General features: G+C 44.7%; 1 protein-coding gene across 4 annotated transcripts in view; it reads left to right on the top strand.

Annotated features, from left to right (window-relative positions):
• The window catches only part of NUMBL (NUMB like endocytic adaptor protein), a 28,975-nt gene that overhangs the window by 7,869 nt on the left and 7,607 nt on the right, over nt 1–13,499 (top strand). For all 4 annotated transcript variants that reach the window (XM_053916045.2, XM_053916044.2, XM_024577523.4 and 1 more), the window contains exons 6-7: nt 398–538; nt 11,495–11,684. In XM_053916045.2, the coding sequence (XP_053772020.1) occupies nt 398–538; nt 11,495–11,684 (331 nt within the window). The remainder of the gene's footprint in view (nt 1–397; nt 539–11,494; nt 11,685–13,499) is intronic.

The following is a 13,499-nucleotide window of genomic DNA, read 5'->3' as shown; positions in this document are numbered from 1 at the left end:
ACCAAATAGTTTTGACACCTTTGCACAGGCAGTTCCCTCAGCCTGAATTACTGTTCCCTGCCTTTTGCCTCCAGGAAGCTTTGCCTGACTCCACCCCTTCCACCCCCCCCAGGTTGGGTCAGGCACCTCCTCTTCCCTGTGCCTCCCATCCCATCCCTGACCTCTCTGTCTGTGCCTCCCTCATTGCGGCCTGGCTGTGACTCTGGGCTCTCTCCTGGTGAGGAGTCTGATTCTGCATTTAATTGGGAATCCCACACCTGCAGGGTCCACAGCAGGGTCCTCAGTGACTGCCAGGTGCCTCTCCCGGTCAGGATGGGATATGGAGCAGACACTAAGGGATGTTGAATGAATACGTGAAAGTTCATGTTTCTCTCCTGGTCTCCCTGACTGCTCCCAGGACCTGCTGGTGGACCAGACCATCGAAAAAGTCTCCTTTTGTGCTCCTGACCGCAACCTGGACAAGGCTTTCTCTTATATCTGCCGTGATGGGACCACCCGCCGCTGGATCTGCCACTGTTTCCTGGCACTCAAGGACTCCGTGAGTATCTCCAGAGCCCAGGGCCTGCTGACTCTTCTGTCCCATTCCCTGGCAGTCCAGCTCCATCCCCAGCCCGCTGAGTGGAGTCACAAAAGCCCTCACCTCTCCTCTCCAGGCCTGGTGTCCTCATCCAGAAAAGGGACCTTACTCAGAGCTCTTAGCCTAGAGAATTATTGTGGACTTGAGTGGGCTAATACACAGGAGTTAGAATATGCCTGGCATGTAGGAGGCGCTCTGGAAAACACTGGTTATCATCGTCTTCCTTATTATGAGTGGTTCTTCCTGTTTCTCTAACTTTTCTAATTGAGGATCATATACTCATATACAGTGATGTGCATTCTATGTCCAGCTCCATGAATTTTTGCTTATGGATAAACCCCACCCAGACCAAGTGGCGGGGTTTCCTGTCCACAGCAGGCTCCCTCAGGCCCTTCTCAAACAACACCCCTCCCCCCATTCTTCCTTCAGCCTTGATTCATTTTGTCTGTGTTTCTTTATATTTTGGGAGGTCAAGATCCCTTCTGAGAATCAGATGAAAGCACCAAATGGGCTGTCTTTCCGGAAGCATCCTCACAGTTAGGATTCTGAGGCTTGTGACAGAAAACCCCCAATACCAGTGGTTCCAGTGGAACAGAAGCTTGCCTCTGTCTCGTGTGAAAGACATCCAGAGGCAGCAGCGCAGCAGAGCTGTGGCTCCCCTCCATGCATCAGAGCCTCGGCTTCTTTATCTTGTCACTGTGCCGAAGCACAGCTCCACTTCTCTGCTTGCAAAAGACGGTGGAAAATAGGGTCTTTATTCTGCCCTGCCTCCTGGACCCTGAATTCGGTCCCTTGCCCAGCTTTGTAGGAAACCACAGTCTCAACCCCCTACATCAGCCAGTTCTTTGGTTGCTGGCAATAGAAACTAATCTGACTAACTTAAATCTAAAATATAATTCATGGCCCTGGCCGAGTGGTTCGGTTGGTTGGAGCGTTGTCCCATAATCGAAGGGTTGCAGGTTCGATTCCCAGTCAGGGACTATACCTGGCTCGTGGGTTTGATTCCTGGTCAGTTGCAATCCCTGGTCCAGGTGCATATAATCCCTGGTCGAGGTGCATTCAGGAGGCAACCAATCGATGCTTCCCTCACATTAATGTTTCTCTCCCTCTGTTCTCTCTCTTCTTCTCTCCTAAAAGCAATGAAAAAATGTCCTTGGGTGAAAATTTAAAAAAAAGTTAAATTAAATGCACGGCCCTGACCACTGTGGCTGAGTTGGGGGCATCATCCTGTAAAGTAAAAGGTCGCTGATTCAATTCCTGGTCGGGGCACATGCCTGGGTGGGGTGTTCAGTCCCCCGTTGGGGCACAGGAGAGGCAACTGATCGATGTCTCTGACATCAGTGTTTCTCTCCCTCTCTTTCTCCCTCTCTTCCCCGCTCTCTAAAAATAAATAAATAAAATCTTTAAAAAAAATTTTATGGAAGGATATAAGAAATCTCACAGAATCAAAGGGCAGCCCTAGTTGGGAGGCTCACTTGGAGTGTTGTCCCATGCGCCAAAATGTGGCAGGTTGGATCCCCAGTCAGGGCACATACTGAGGTTGAGGGTTCAATCCCTGGTCAGGGTGGGTACGGGAGGCAACCTGTCCATGTTTGTCTTTCACATTGAAGTTTCCCACTCTCTCCCTTCCCCTCTCTAAAATCAATACATGTATCACTGGGTGAGGAACACAACAAAATTGAAGGGCAGTCAGAGCCTTAAGCATCAGCAAGGGCAGAGAGCAGGGCAGCCTGGGGCCACTGCACCAGGGGACAGTTCCGTCAGGGTGCCATTGTGAGATGAACCTACCGCCCAATGCCCTGGGTCTGATTTCTGGTGAGAGGGCATGGGATTGGCCTGGCTCGGGTCCCTGGCTTCCCCTTGGCCAGGGGAGGGTGGAGCACCCGGCCTGACTTAGCCAGTATCGAAAGGAGTTTCCCAAAGGGAATCTGTGGTGCTGTTATCCAAAGCAGGGAGATAATGGGCAAGTAAAACAGCACCTGTGCCTTGCAGACCTTACTAGTCTCCACTCAAGGATTCCTGCATGTTTCAGAAATCCCCACTGCCAAGAGCCCTGAGCCCCACAAATGAGTCAATACCCTCAACTTCCTCACTCATACACACAATTTCAGACCTGAAACCAGGCATGAGTATTGATTAGTCAGCACAGATTGGTGCCTGCCAAGGGCTAGTGTGGAGATATTTGAGATGCAGAGACCATAGCAACTGCTATTTCTGGAGAATAGCGTCGTAGTTGTCTCAGTTATCTGTACATAACAAGTTTCTCCAAAATTTAGTGGCTTAAAGTTCCAATCACTTATTACCTCTCACGTTTCTGTAGGTCAGGAGTTTGGGAAGGCTCAGCTGAGTGTCTGGCGCCAGGGCCTCTCACACTGCTGCAGTCGGGTGGTGTGCGCAGCTGTCACTTGGGAGACTACAGCATGGAAGCTTGAGGAGAGCTGGATTTCTTACCTGGTGGCACAGGGCTCCAAAACAGGGAGGGGTGGAGGGAAGGAGAGTGAGGGAAAGAGACTGAGATTGCTTTAGCACTAGTACTACCCTGGAGGAAGCTGTGTTGCCTTTTTGGACTTGGTCTTGGAAACCACAGCATTGCTTCTGTGGTATTCTGTTTGTCCAGAGAAGGACAGAGGTCTTCCCAGACTAAGGGAGGGGAACACTGATGCTACTTGTGATGGGGGAGTGACAGGGTTCTGGAAGAGCGTGTGGGGCCAGAAATTTGTTGCAGCTCTTTTTGGTTTTGTTGGCTGGGCATGGTGAACCTTACTGATGACAAGATAGGGCTCCCTGAGCCCCTTCCCTTCTTCAATGTTTTCTTTACAAAATCCCATGTTTAGTCTAAGAGTTTTATAGTTTTAGCTCTTACATTTAGGTCTTTGATCCCTTTTGAGTTTATTTTTGTAAAAGGTGTGAGGTAGGGGTCTATCTTCATTGTTTTCCATGTGTATATCTGTAGTCCCAGCGCCATGTGTTAAAGAGACTATCTTTTCACCATTCAATGGTCTTGGCCCCAGTATTTCCAAGAAAATCAATGGGCTGTAGATGTGTGGGTATATGTCTGGGCCCTCAGTTCTTTCTCATTGGTCTATTGTCTATCCTTATGCTAGCATCACACTTTTTTGATTACTGTAGCTTTAGAGTAAAATTTGAAATTGAAAAGTGTAAGTTCTATTTTGTTCTCTCTCCAAATTGTTTTGGCTCTTCTGAGTCACTTGCAATTCCATGTAAATTTTAGGATTAGCTTTTTCATTTCTGTGAGAGTCCATTGGGCCTTGATAAGGGTTACATTAAATCTCTAGATCACTATGGGAAATATTGCCATTTCAACAAAACGATGTTTTCCAATCCATAAACATAAGATGTTCCATTTCTTTAGGTCTTCTTTAATTTCTTTCAGTAATTTTTGAAAATATTTTATTTATTTTGAGAGAGGGGGGAAAGGTGGGAGAAAGAGAGGGAAAGAAACATCAATGTGTGGTTGCCTGTCATGTGCCCCCTACCAGGTGCCTGGCCCGCACCCCAGCCATGTGCCCTGACTGGGAATGGAACCAGCGACCCTTTGCTTCACAGACTGGCAATCAGTCCACTGAGCCACACCAGCCAGGGCTGAATTCACTTATTAACACTAATAATTTGTGGATTATTTAGGACTCTCTACGTGCAAGATCATGTCATCTGCAAACAGAGATAAGGTTTTACTTCTCCCTTTCCAACTTGGATGCCTTTCTTTCTTTTTCCTGTCTTATTATTTTGACTAGAACTTCCAGTATACCGTTGAATAGAAGTGATGAGAATGGGAATTTTTGTGTGTGTGTATGTGTGTGTTTTATTGTTGTTCAAGTACAGTTGTCTCCATTTTCACCCCATCATGCCCCGCTGACTCCCCATCCCTACCTCCCACCCTGGATTCTCCCCCTTTGGCTTTGTCCATGTGCCCTTTGTATGTGTTCCTTGATAACCCTTCCCCTCTTTTCCCCCATTATCCCTCTCCCTCTCCCTGGGTTACTGTCGGTTTGTTCTTTATTTCAATGTCTCTGGTTGTATTTTGCTTGCTTGTTTGTTTTGCTGATTAGGTTCCACTTATAGGTGAGATCATTTGGTATTTGTCTTTCACTACCTAGCTTATTTCATTTAGCATAATACTCTCTAGTTCCATCCATGCTGTACCTTTTCCCCCAATCTCTCCTCATCCCCTCCCCACTGATGACCCTCCGTGTGATTTCCATTTCTTTGATTCTGTTCCTGTTCTACTTGTTTGCTTAGTTTGTCTTTGTTTTTGTTTATTTTCGGTTCAGTTGTTGATAGTTGTGAGTTTGTTGTCATTTTACTGTTCATAGTTTTAAAAATCTTTTCCTTAGGTAAGTCCCTTTAACATTTCATATAATAAAAGCTTGGTGACGATGAACTCCTTTAACTTGACCTTATCTGAGAAGCACTTTATCTACCCTTCCATTCTAAATGGTAGTTTTGTTGGATAGAGCAATCTTGGATGTAGGTCCTTGCCTTTCATGACTTCAAATACTCCTTTCCAGCCCCTTCTTGCCTGCAAGGTTTCTTTTGAGAAATCAGCCGGCAGTCTTATGGGAACTCCCTTGTAGGTAACTGTCTCCTCTTCTTTTGCTGCTTTTAAGATTCTCTCCTTATCTTTAATCTTGGCTAATATAATTATGATGTGCCTTGGTATGTTCCTCCTTGGGTTGAACTTCTTTGGGACTCTCTGAGCTTCCTGGACTTCCTGGAAGTCTATTTCCTTTGCCAGACTGGGGAATTTCTCCTTCATTATTTTTTCAAATAAGTTTTCCATTTCTTCCTTTCCCTCTTTTCCTTCTGGCACCCTTATGATTTGAATATTGGAACATTTAAAATTGTCCCAGAGGTTCCTAAGCCTCTCCTCATTCTTTTTGAATTCTTGTTTCTTCATTCTGTTCTGGTTGAATGTTTATTTCTTCCATCTGCTCCAAATCGTTGATTTGAGTCCCCATTTCCCCATTTTCTTCCCTTCACTGTTTGTTCCCTGTTTTTCTTTTTTTCTCTTTGCACAGCTTTTACTTCTTCCTCTATTTTGCAACTATACTCAACCATTTCTGTGAGCATCCTGATTACCAGTGTTTTGAACTCTGCATCTGATAGGTTTGCTATCTCTTCATCGCTTAGTTCTGTTTTTAGAGTTGTGATCTGTTCTTTCATTTGGGCCACATCTCTTTGTCTCAGCACACCTGTTATGCAGTAAGAAGCTCAGCCACCTCTTAAAGTTAAACTTGGGGACAAAAATCCTCAACAATCCTTAAGGGCAGAGCCTTAAGTGTGCACTAGAGCCGGGCAACATGCTGCATTGTGGTGTTGTCTGTGGGGGAGGGGTCAGAAAGGGAATAATGCTGCTTGCTTGGCTATTGGCCGACTTTCAGTCACTTCCTCCACTACCCACAAGCAAATTGGGTTCTTCTGGTGCTGATTCATGGGTGGGTCGGTTTGTGTACTATCTAGGACCCCGTAGGTCTCTCCAGTGAATTCTCCTATGAGGCTGGGAGTTTCTCCTGCTGCTGCAACCCCCACAGGTTTTTACAGACAGAGGTTTTTGAGGCTTTATTTCCCTGGGCTGGAACTTTGGGTTGTTCAGTCTGTCTTGCTCCCTAGTTGTCCCTCCTGGTTTATCTTCACGCAAATGTGGGACCTCCTGGCCCTCCAGCCACCAGGTTGCTGGGCATCCTCTCCACCCTGGCTGCCCATCTCCTCCCCTCCTACCAGGCTGAATAAATGTTTCTTCTTTAACTCCTTAGTTATCAGACTGCTATACAATTCGATTTTCTGGCAATTCTGGTTGTATTTGTTTTTAAATTTGTTGTCCTTCTTTTGGTTGTGCAAGGAGGTCAATTGTACCTACCTATGCCGAAAGGGTCCTGAATTTTGTCAAATGCTTTTTCCACATTAGTCAAGATGATCATGTGGTTTTTCCTTCATTCTATGAATGCGTATTACATTGATTAATTTCCATGTGTTGAACCAGCCTTTCATTCCTGGGATAAATCTCACTTGATCATGGTGCATAATCTCTTTATTATGCTTCTGGGTTCAGCCCTGGCTGGTGTGGCTCAGTGGATTGAGTGCCGGCCGGCGAACTGAAGGGTCACTGGTTCAATACCCAGTCAGGGCACATGTCCAGGTCCCCATTTGGGGGGGGGGCATGTAAGAGGCAACCACACATTGATGTTTCTCTCCCTCTCTCTCTCCCTTCCCCTCTGACTAAAAATAATTAAATGAAACATCTTTAAAAAATATGCTTCTGGATTCAGTTTGCTGGTGTTTTGTTGAGGATTTTTGTCCCCAAGTTTAACTTTAAGAGGTGGCTGAGCATCTTGGTTAGGAAATAGAAGTCAGACAGATCTTATGAGATCCCAGTGCTGCCACTCATGATGGGTGTATTAATAGCCTCAGTTTCTTCACCTGTAAAACCGATTCATGAGAGTATGCGCCTTCTGGCATTGTTCGAGGATTTCGTAAAAGGATGCAAGTCAGGCTCCAAGCCTGGGCTGAATATATTTACACGGACACATATTATGGTGTTTCTCTGTGCCATATGCCTTGCATATGTTAGTTCACCTAAGTCTTGCCGTAACCCTGTGAAGTAGGGGCTCTTGGGGAGCACCTGAGGAAGCTCAGGCACTGAGAGGTGAAGTGATTTTTTTTTTTTAGATTTTATTTATTTATTTTTAGAGAGGAAGGGAGGGAGAAAGAGAGGGAGAGAAACATCAATGTGTGGTCGCCTCTCGCACACCCCCTACTGGGGACCTGTCCTGCAACCCAGGCATGTGCCCTGACTGGGAATCAAACTGGTGACTCTTTGGTTCTCAGGCTGGCGGTCAGTCCACTAAGCCACATCAGTCAGGGCGTGAAGTGATTTTCTTGAGAACACACAGCCAGAAAGTGCAAAGCCAGCACCAATCCAGGCTTTCTGTCTTGGTGTCTCTCAAGTAGGCACTCAGGAAATAGTGACTGTTGTTTTCTGCTCCCAGTGTTTTATTAGAAAATGTTTTTCAAACATACAGCAAAGTCAAAAGGCGTGTACAGTAACCAGTCACTTGTTCACATACCACCCAGTTCCTGCCATTCACATCTGTCTGTGTTCACTCTATTACTTACCTGTCCATCTCAGTTTTGATGCATTTCACCATCGCAGATACCGGAATACTTTTCCAAATGCTTCAGCATGCATACCATTAAGTTGATTTCATATTTTTTCAGCACTTTTTAAAATAAAAAGCTATTTATCCTACCTCTTGTCATGCCAAATTGTTTTGATCCACTCATTTACTGATGGGCACTTTGCCTGCTTCCAGCACTTGGCTGTTGTAAATTGTGCTGCTATGAACACTGGGGTGCATAGGTTCTTCTGAATTGGTGATTCAGGGCTCTTAGAGTACAATCCCAGCAGTGTGATCGCGGGATTAAAAGGCAGTTCCATCTTTAGTTTTTTTTGAGGAAATTCCATCCTGTTTTCCACAGTGGCTGCATCAGTCTGCATCATTTGCATCTTTTGATTTCTCTCCCTTTTTTTAAACTCTCCTTACTGTCTGATTCAATCTCCGCCATGGAGCTTTCTACAGATTTATGTGAATGGTTTCTTCTTTTCATTCCTCCTTGTTTCTTATCCACATCTACAGAATCTGAAGAACGGCTGGAAGAATAGAGCTTGAAGGAAAAGATAAATACCTACCAGATTTCTTTCCTCTTTTCTTTTTTCTTTTTGTCTGTTTTTTTTGGATGAGCTCCCACTTCCACTTAATAATTTTTCCCTGTATTTTTCTAAGTCTTTCCTCCAGTTCTCATTCATTTCTTTCTTCAAATTCAGCCAGTGCCTTGGAGCCTTTCTTTTTCTAGTAGTTCTTTTACTTCTTCCCAGGTAGGCCCTGACTGATTCAGGTAATTAACCTTGGATCGTTGAGCCTGAAGAATGGATTGAACCCCCTGATCTGGCTGTTGCTCTTGGGATCATATTGGCCTCGTGGTTGTCCCCGTGGTGCTGACAGTCAGACCTCGAAGGACACCAGCCCAGGGGAGCAGCCCCGCAGCTCTTTTGCTTTTGAAAAAAGCACATGCCCTCCACAAACCTCAGATACACTTTTGCTGAGTTTTGACAACCGCATACACCTTTGGAACCCCAACCCCTCTGTCCTCCCTGCCCCTTCCCAGTCAGTCCCCTCCTCATCCCCAAAGAAACAGTTGCTGTTCTGACTTTTTCCACAGTAGATGAGTCTTGCCTGTTTTAGAACTTTATATTCCGGCCAAGATGGAGGCGTAGATAGACACACTGTGCCTCCTCGCACAACCAAAAGAAGGACACCAAATGTAAAAACAAAAAACAACCAGAACTGACAGGCAATGGAACTGTATGGAAGTCCAACAGCCAAGGAGTTAAAGAAGAAACATTCATCCACACTGGTAGGAGAGGTGGAGACGGGCAACCAGGCAGAGAGGACTCGAGACAAGGCAGTGGCTGGAGGACTGGGGCGAGCAAGGCGGCGGCTGGTGGACTGGGCAGTCCCACATTTGTGTGCAGATAAACTGGGAGGAACAACTGGGGAGCGAGACAGACCATGCAACGCAGCTTTCCAGCACAGGGAAATAAAAGACTCAAAGCCTCTGACTAAAAACACCTGTGGAGGTTTTGGCAGTGGGATCCCAGCCTCAAAGTAGAGTTCATTGGAGAGACCCACCGGGTCCTAGAACATACACAAACCCACCCACCCACTCAGGAATCAGCACCAGAAGGGCCCAATTTGCTTGTGGGTCACTACCCACTGAGCAGTCCCACTGAGAAGTGACTGAAAACCCACGGAGAGTGGAGCAAGTGACACTGTTCCCTCTCGGACCCCTCCCCCACATATAGCATCACAACGCAGCCACATGGGTTGCCCTGCCCTGGCGAATACCTAAAGCTCTGCCCCTCACTGTGTAACAGGTGCGCCAAGACAAAAAAAGTTGGCCCGAATGAAAGAACAGATCAAAGCTGCAGAAAAAATACAAATAAGCAACGAGGAACTAGCCGACCTATCAGATGCACAGTTCAAAACACTGGTAATCAGGATGCTCACAAACTTGATTGAATATGGTCACAAATTACAGGGAAAAATGAAGGCTGTGCTAAGTGAAATAAATGAAAATGTACAGGGAACTAACAGTGAAGGGAAGGAAACCAGGACTTAAATCAACGGTGTGGACCAGAAGGAAGAAAGAAACATTCAACCAGGACGGAATGAAGAAACAACAATTCAAAAAAATGAGGAAAGGCTTAAGAACCTCCAGAACAACTTTAAACATTCCAATATTTGTATCATAGGGGTGCCAGAAGGAGAAGAGGAAGAGCAAAAAATTGAAAACTTATTTGAAAAAATAATGAAGGAGAACTTCCCCAATCTGGCAGAGGAAATAGACTTCCAGGAAGTCCAGGAAGCTCAAAGAGTCCCAAAGAAGTTCGACTCAAGGAGGAACACACCAAGGCACATCATAACTACATTAGCCAAGATTAAAGATAAGGAGAGAATCTTAAAAGCAGCAAGAGAAAAGGACACAGTTACCTTACAAAGGAGTTCCCATAAGACTGTCAGCTGATTTCTCAAAAGAAATCTTACAGGCAAGAAGGGGCTGGAAAGAAGTATTTGAAGTCATGAAAGACAAGGACCTCCATCCAAGATGACTCTCTCCAGCAAAGCTAACATTTAGAATGGAAGGGCAGATATAGTGCTTCCCAGATAAGGTCAAGTTAAAGAAGCTCATCATCACCAAGCCCTTATTATATGAAATGTTAAAGGGACTTAGGTAAGAAAAAGAAGATAAAAAATATGAACAGTAAAATGACAGTAAAATCACAGTTATTATTAACAATCACCTAAAACAAAAACAAAAGCAAACTAAGCAAACAACTAGAAGATAAACAGTACCACAGAAATGGAGATCACATGGGGAGTTATTAACAGGGGAGTAGGAGGGGGAGAGAGGGGGGAAAGGTACAGAGAATAAGTAGCATAAATGGTAGGTAGAAAATAGACAGGGGGAGGGTAAGAATAGTATAGGAAATGTAGAAGCTAAAGAACTTATATGTATGACCCATGGACATGGACTAAAGGGGGGAATGTGGATGGGACGGGGTGTGCAGGGTGGAGGGGAATAAAGGTGGGAAAATGGGACAACTGTAATAGCATAATCAATAAAATATTTTTAAAAAGAACTTAATATAAATGGAGGCTTATATTATTGTACTCATTTTCTTTTTTTATTCCCATCTCTCCACCCCCGCTCCCTTTGGCAAAACCAGCTTGTTGTCTATCTGTGGGTCTGTTTCTGGTTTGTTTTGTTTGTTCGTTTATTTTGTTCTTTATATTCCACAGATAAGTGGAATCGTTGTTTTCTTTCTCTCCTGACTTATTTCACTTATCATAATTCCCTCTAGGTTCATCCGTGTTGTTGCAAACGGCAAGATTTCATTCTTTTTTATGGCCGAGGAATATCCCACTGTATCTGTGGGCCACATCTTTATCCGGTGGTCCGTTGGTGGACACCCGGGTTGCTCCCTTACTTTGGCTGTCGTTAACAATGCTTCAGGGAACACAGGGGTGCATATATGTTTTTTAATTAGTATTTTGTTTTCTTCAGATAAATAGCCAGAAGTGGGATTGCTGGGTTGTATGGCAACTCTATTTTTAATTTTTTGAGGAATCTCCATATTATCGAACTCTTGCTTCTGGCTTTTTTCATTCAGGGCCGTCATTTGTGCAGGGCCCTCTAGGTGCAGATATCCACTGAGGCCCAGAGAGGTAGAGGGGACTGCCCAGGTCACCCAGCACCTAACTGCTGGAGCCCAGGGCCCCTGATGTCCAGTCTGCACAACTCAGCGTCTCTAACCCCTGCCCCAACCTCCTCCCACAGGGCGAGAGGCTGAGCCACGCTGTGGGCTGTGCTTTTGCTGCCTGCCTGGAGCGGAAACAGCGGCGGGAGAAGGAATGTGGGGTCACGGCCACCTTCGATGCCAGCCGCACCAGCTTCGCCCGGGAGGGCTCCTTCCGCCTGTCTGGGGGTGGGCGGCCCGCTGAGCGAGAGGCTCCGGACAAAAAGAAAGGTGGGTGCTGCCCAGGGGGCAGAGTAGGGCACAGAGTAGGCCCAGGTGGGGCCCGGGGTCCGGTTTACAGGGAAAGCTTTAGAGATACAGGGACTCTACAGTGTACAAAGCGGAGCACCAACCGCCGTGTTTGGTTAGGGTCTATAAAGCTCACTTCAGTTGGCGTTCTGTGGGCAATATTCTGTAGGCCACGAATCCCAGCAAAGCTCACCAAGTGCTTGATCACCTGCCAACTCGGGGAGGGCCCAGGCTTTCCAAACTGTGTAGGAAAAAATGAAGTAGAAAACACCAGAGTAACGGGTGGGAGATGGGAATGGCTAGGATAGGGGGCAGTGGTGGCGGCGGAAATGGAGACAACTGTACATGCACAACAATAACCAACCAACCAAACAAACAAACAAATAGAAAACACCAGAGTAATCAAATGTGGTAAGGGTAAGGAATGATACTTTTATTTCAGTATACTCTGTATTTTGCCATGATTAATGTGCACCTTTCTGCCCAAATCTTTGAGAGAAAAATAAGGATGTGCATTATATATGGGTAGTACTAATTCCATATCTATATAAATGTTTTTAATTCTTTTATTTATGCTTATGTGTTAAAAGTATAAGTCTAGAAATAATATCCGTATGCAAAATAATACCCTGGAATATGATCATCTGTTTTGTTTCTAAATATAAATAAATAAAAAATTGAATTAAAAATTAAAACAAAAGATTTCTTTTTTCCCTGAAAGTTTGGGCCAAAAACTTGGGTGCACATTATACATGGCAAAACACGGTATATATTTGCATGTGTATATTTGTACGTGTGTACGTGGAATGGTTTGCCATGTAAAAGGTATTTTTTTCTCTGGGTTGCCATCAAGAAAGTCTGAAAAATATCTGATAAACTCTAATATTCACGATGTAATTTAATTTTTCTTTTCTGTGGATTCTAGCTTTTAAATTTTTGGAAAACATTGCTTCAAACTTACAAAGAATTTACCATTGAGAACTGTTCCAGATTAAAGGAGACTAAAGATATTTGACAGATATTAATAAATGCGGTGGGCGGTCCTGAACTGGGTGCTGGATTATGTATATAAATATATACATATGTGTGTGTGAATAGCTATAAAGGACACGGTTTGGGTCTTTGGGGAAATGTGACTGGTAGTGCTGTGCTCCTGTTAAAGTCCTCAAGTGAGAAACGACACTGGGCTGTGTAGGAGACGGCCCTCGTTCTTAGGAGATGCGCGCCGCAGGGTTTTGGGTGAAGGTGACTGCAAGTTACCCTTAAATAGTAGAAAAAAATTATGGAAGGAGGGAGAGAACAAATATGGTAACTTGTTAACGCCAGGCACTGTCGGTTAAGAGAATCTGCGTACTCATTATTCCGTTACTACCTCTTTTCTGTACATTTAAAATATTTCTAACTAAAAAGTTAGGAAAACAGAAGCTTTTATCACTAGAATATTAGAGTTTACAAAGTATGTTTTTATGTGTAAACTACATGACCATTTATAAACCTCTTTACAAATGTACAGTTCTGCACAACTTCCAAAGTATTTCACTGTTTGCATTATCAGAATCCGCAAAGAATTTTATCATTGGCGAGGCAGGTCACAAAGTGAAGTTAGCAAAGGGCCTGGTCAGTTGGTGCTTTATCGTTTGCAAGGAACCCACGGAGTACACACAGGGTCCTTCCCAGTGTGCAGATACTCTTTACTGTTAATATAGGAGACTAGAATTTGCAAAGACTGGTCAGATGCTTTAGAGGTGGCAAAGGGTTTTGCTGTGTCCATAGGATATCAGAGTTTCCAGGTACTTT

The sequence above is a fragment of the Desmodus rotundus genome, chromosome 12, assembly GCF_022682495.2.
Source record: "Desmodus rotundus isolate HL8 chromosome 12, HLdesRot8A.1, whole genome shotgun sequence".
Lineage (NCBI taxonomy): Eukaryota > Metazoa > Chordata > Mammalia > Chiroptera > Phyllostomidae > Desmodus > Desmodus rotundus.
Note: the sequence above shows the minus strand (reverse complement) of the source record. Positions and strands in the feature narration are given on the sequence as shown.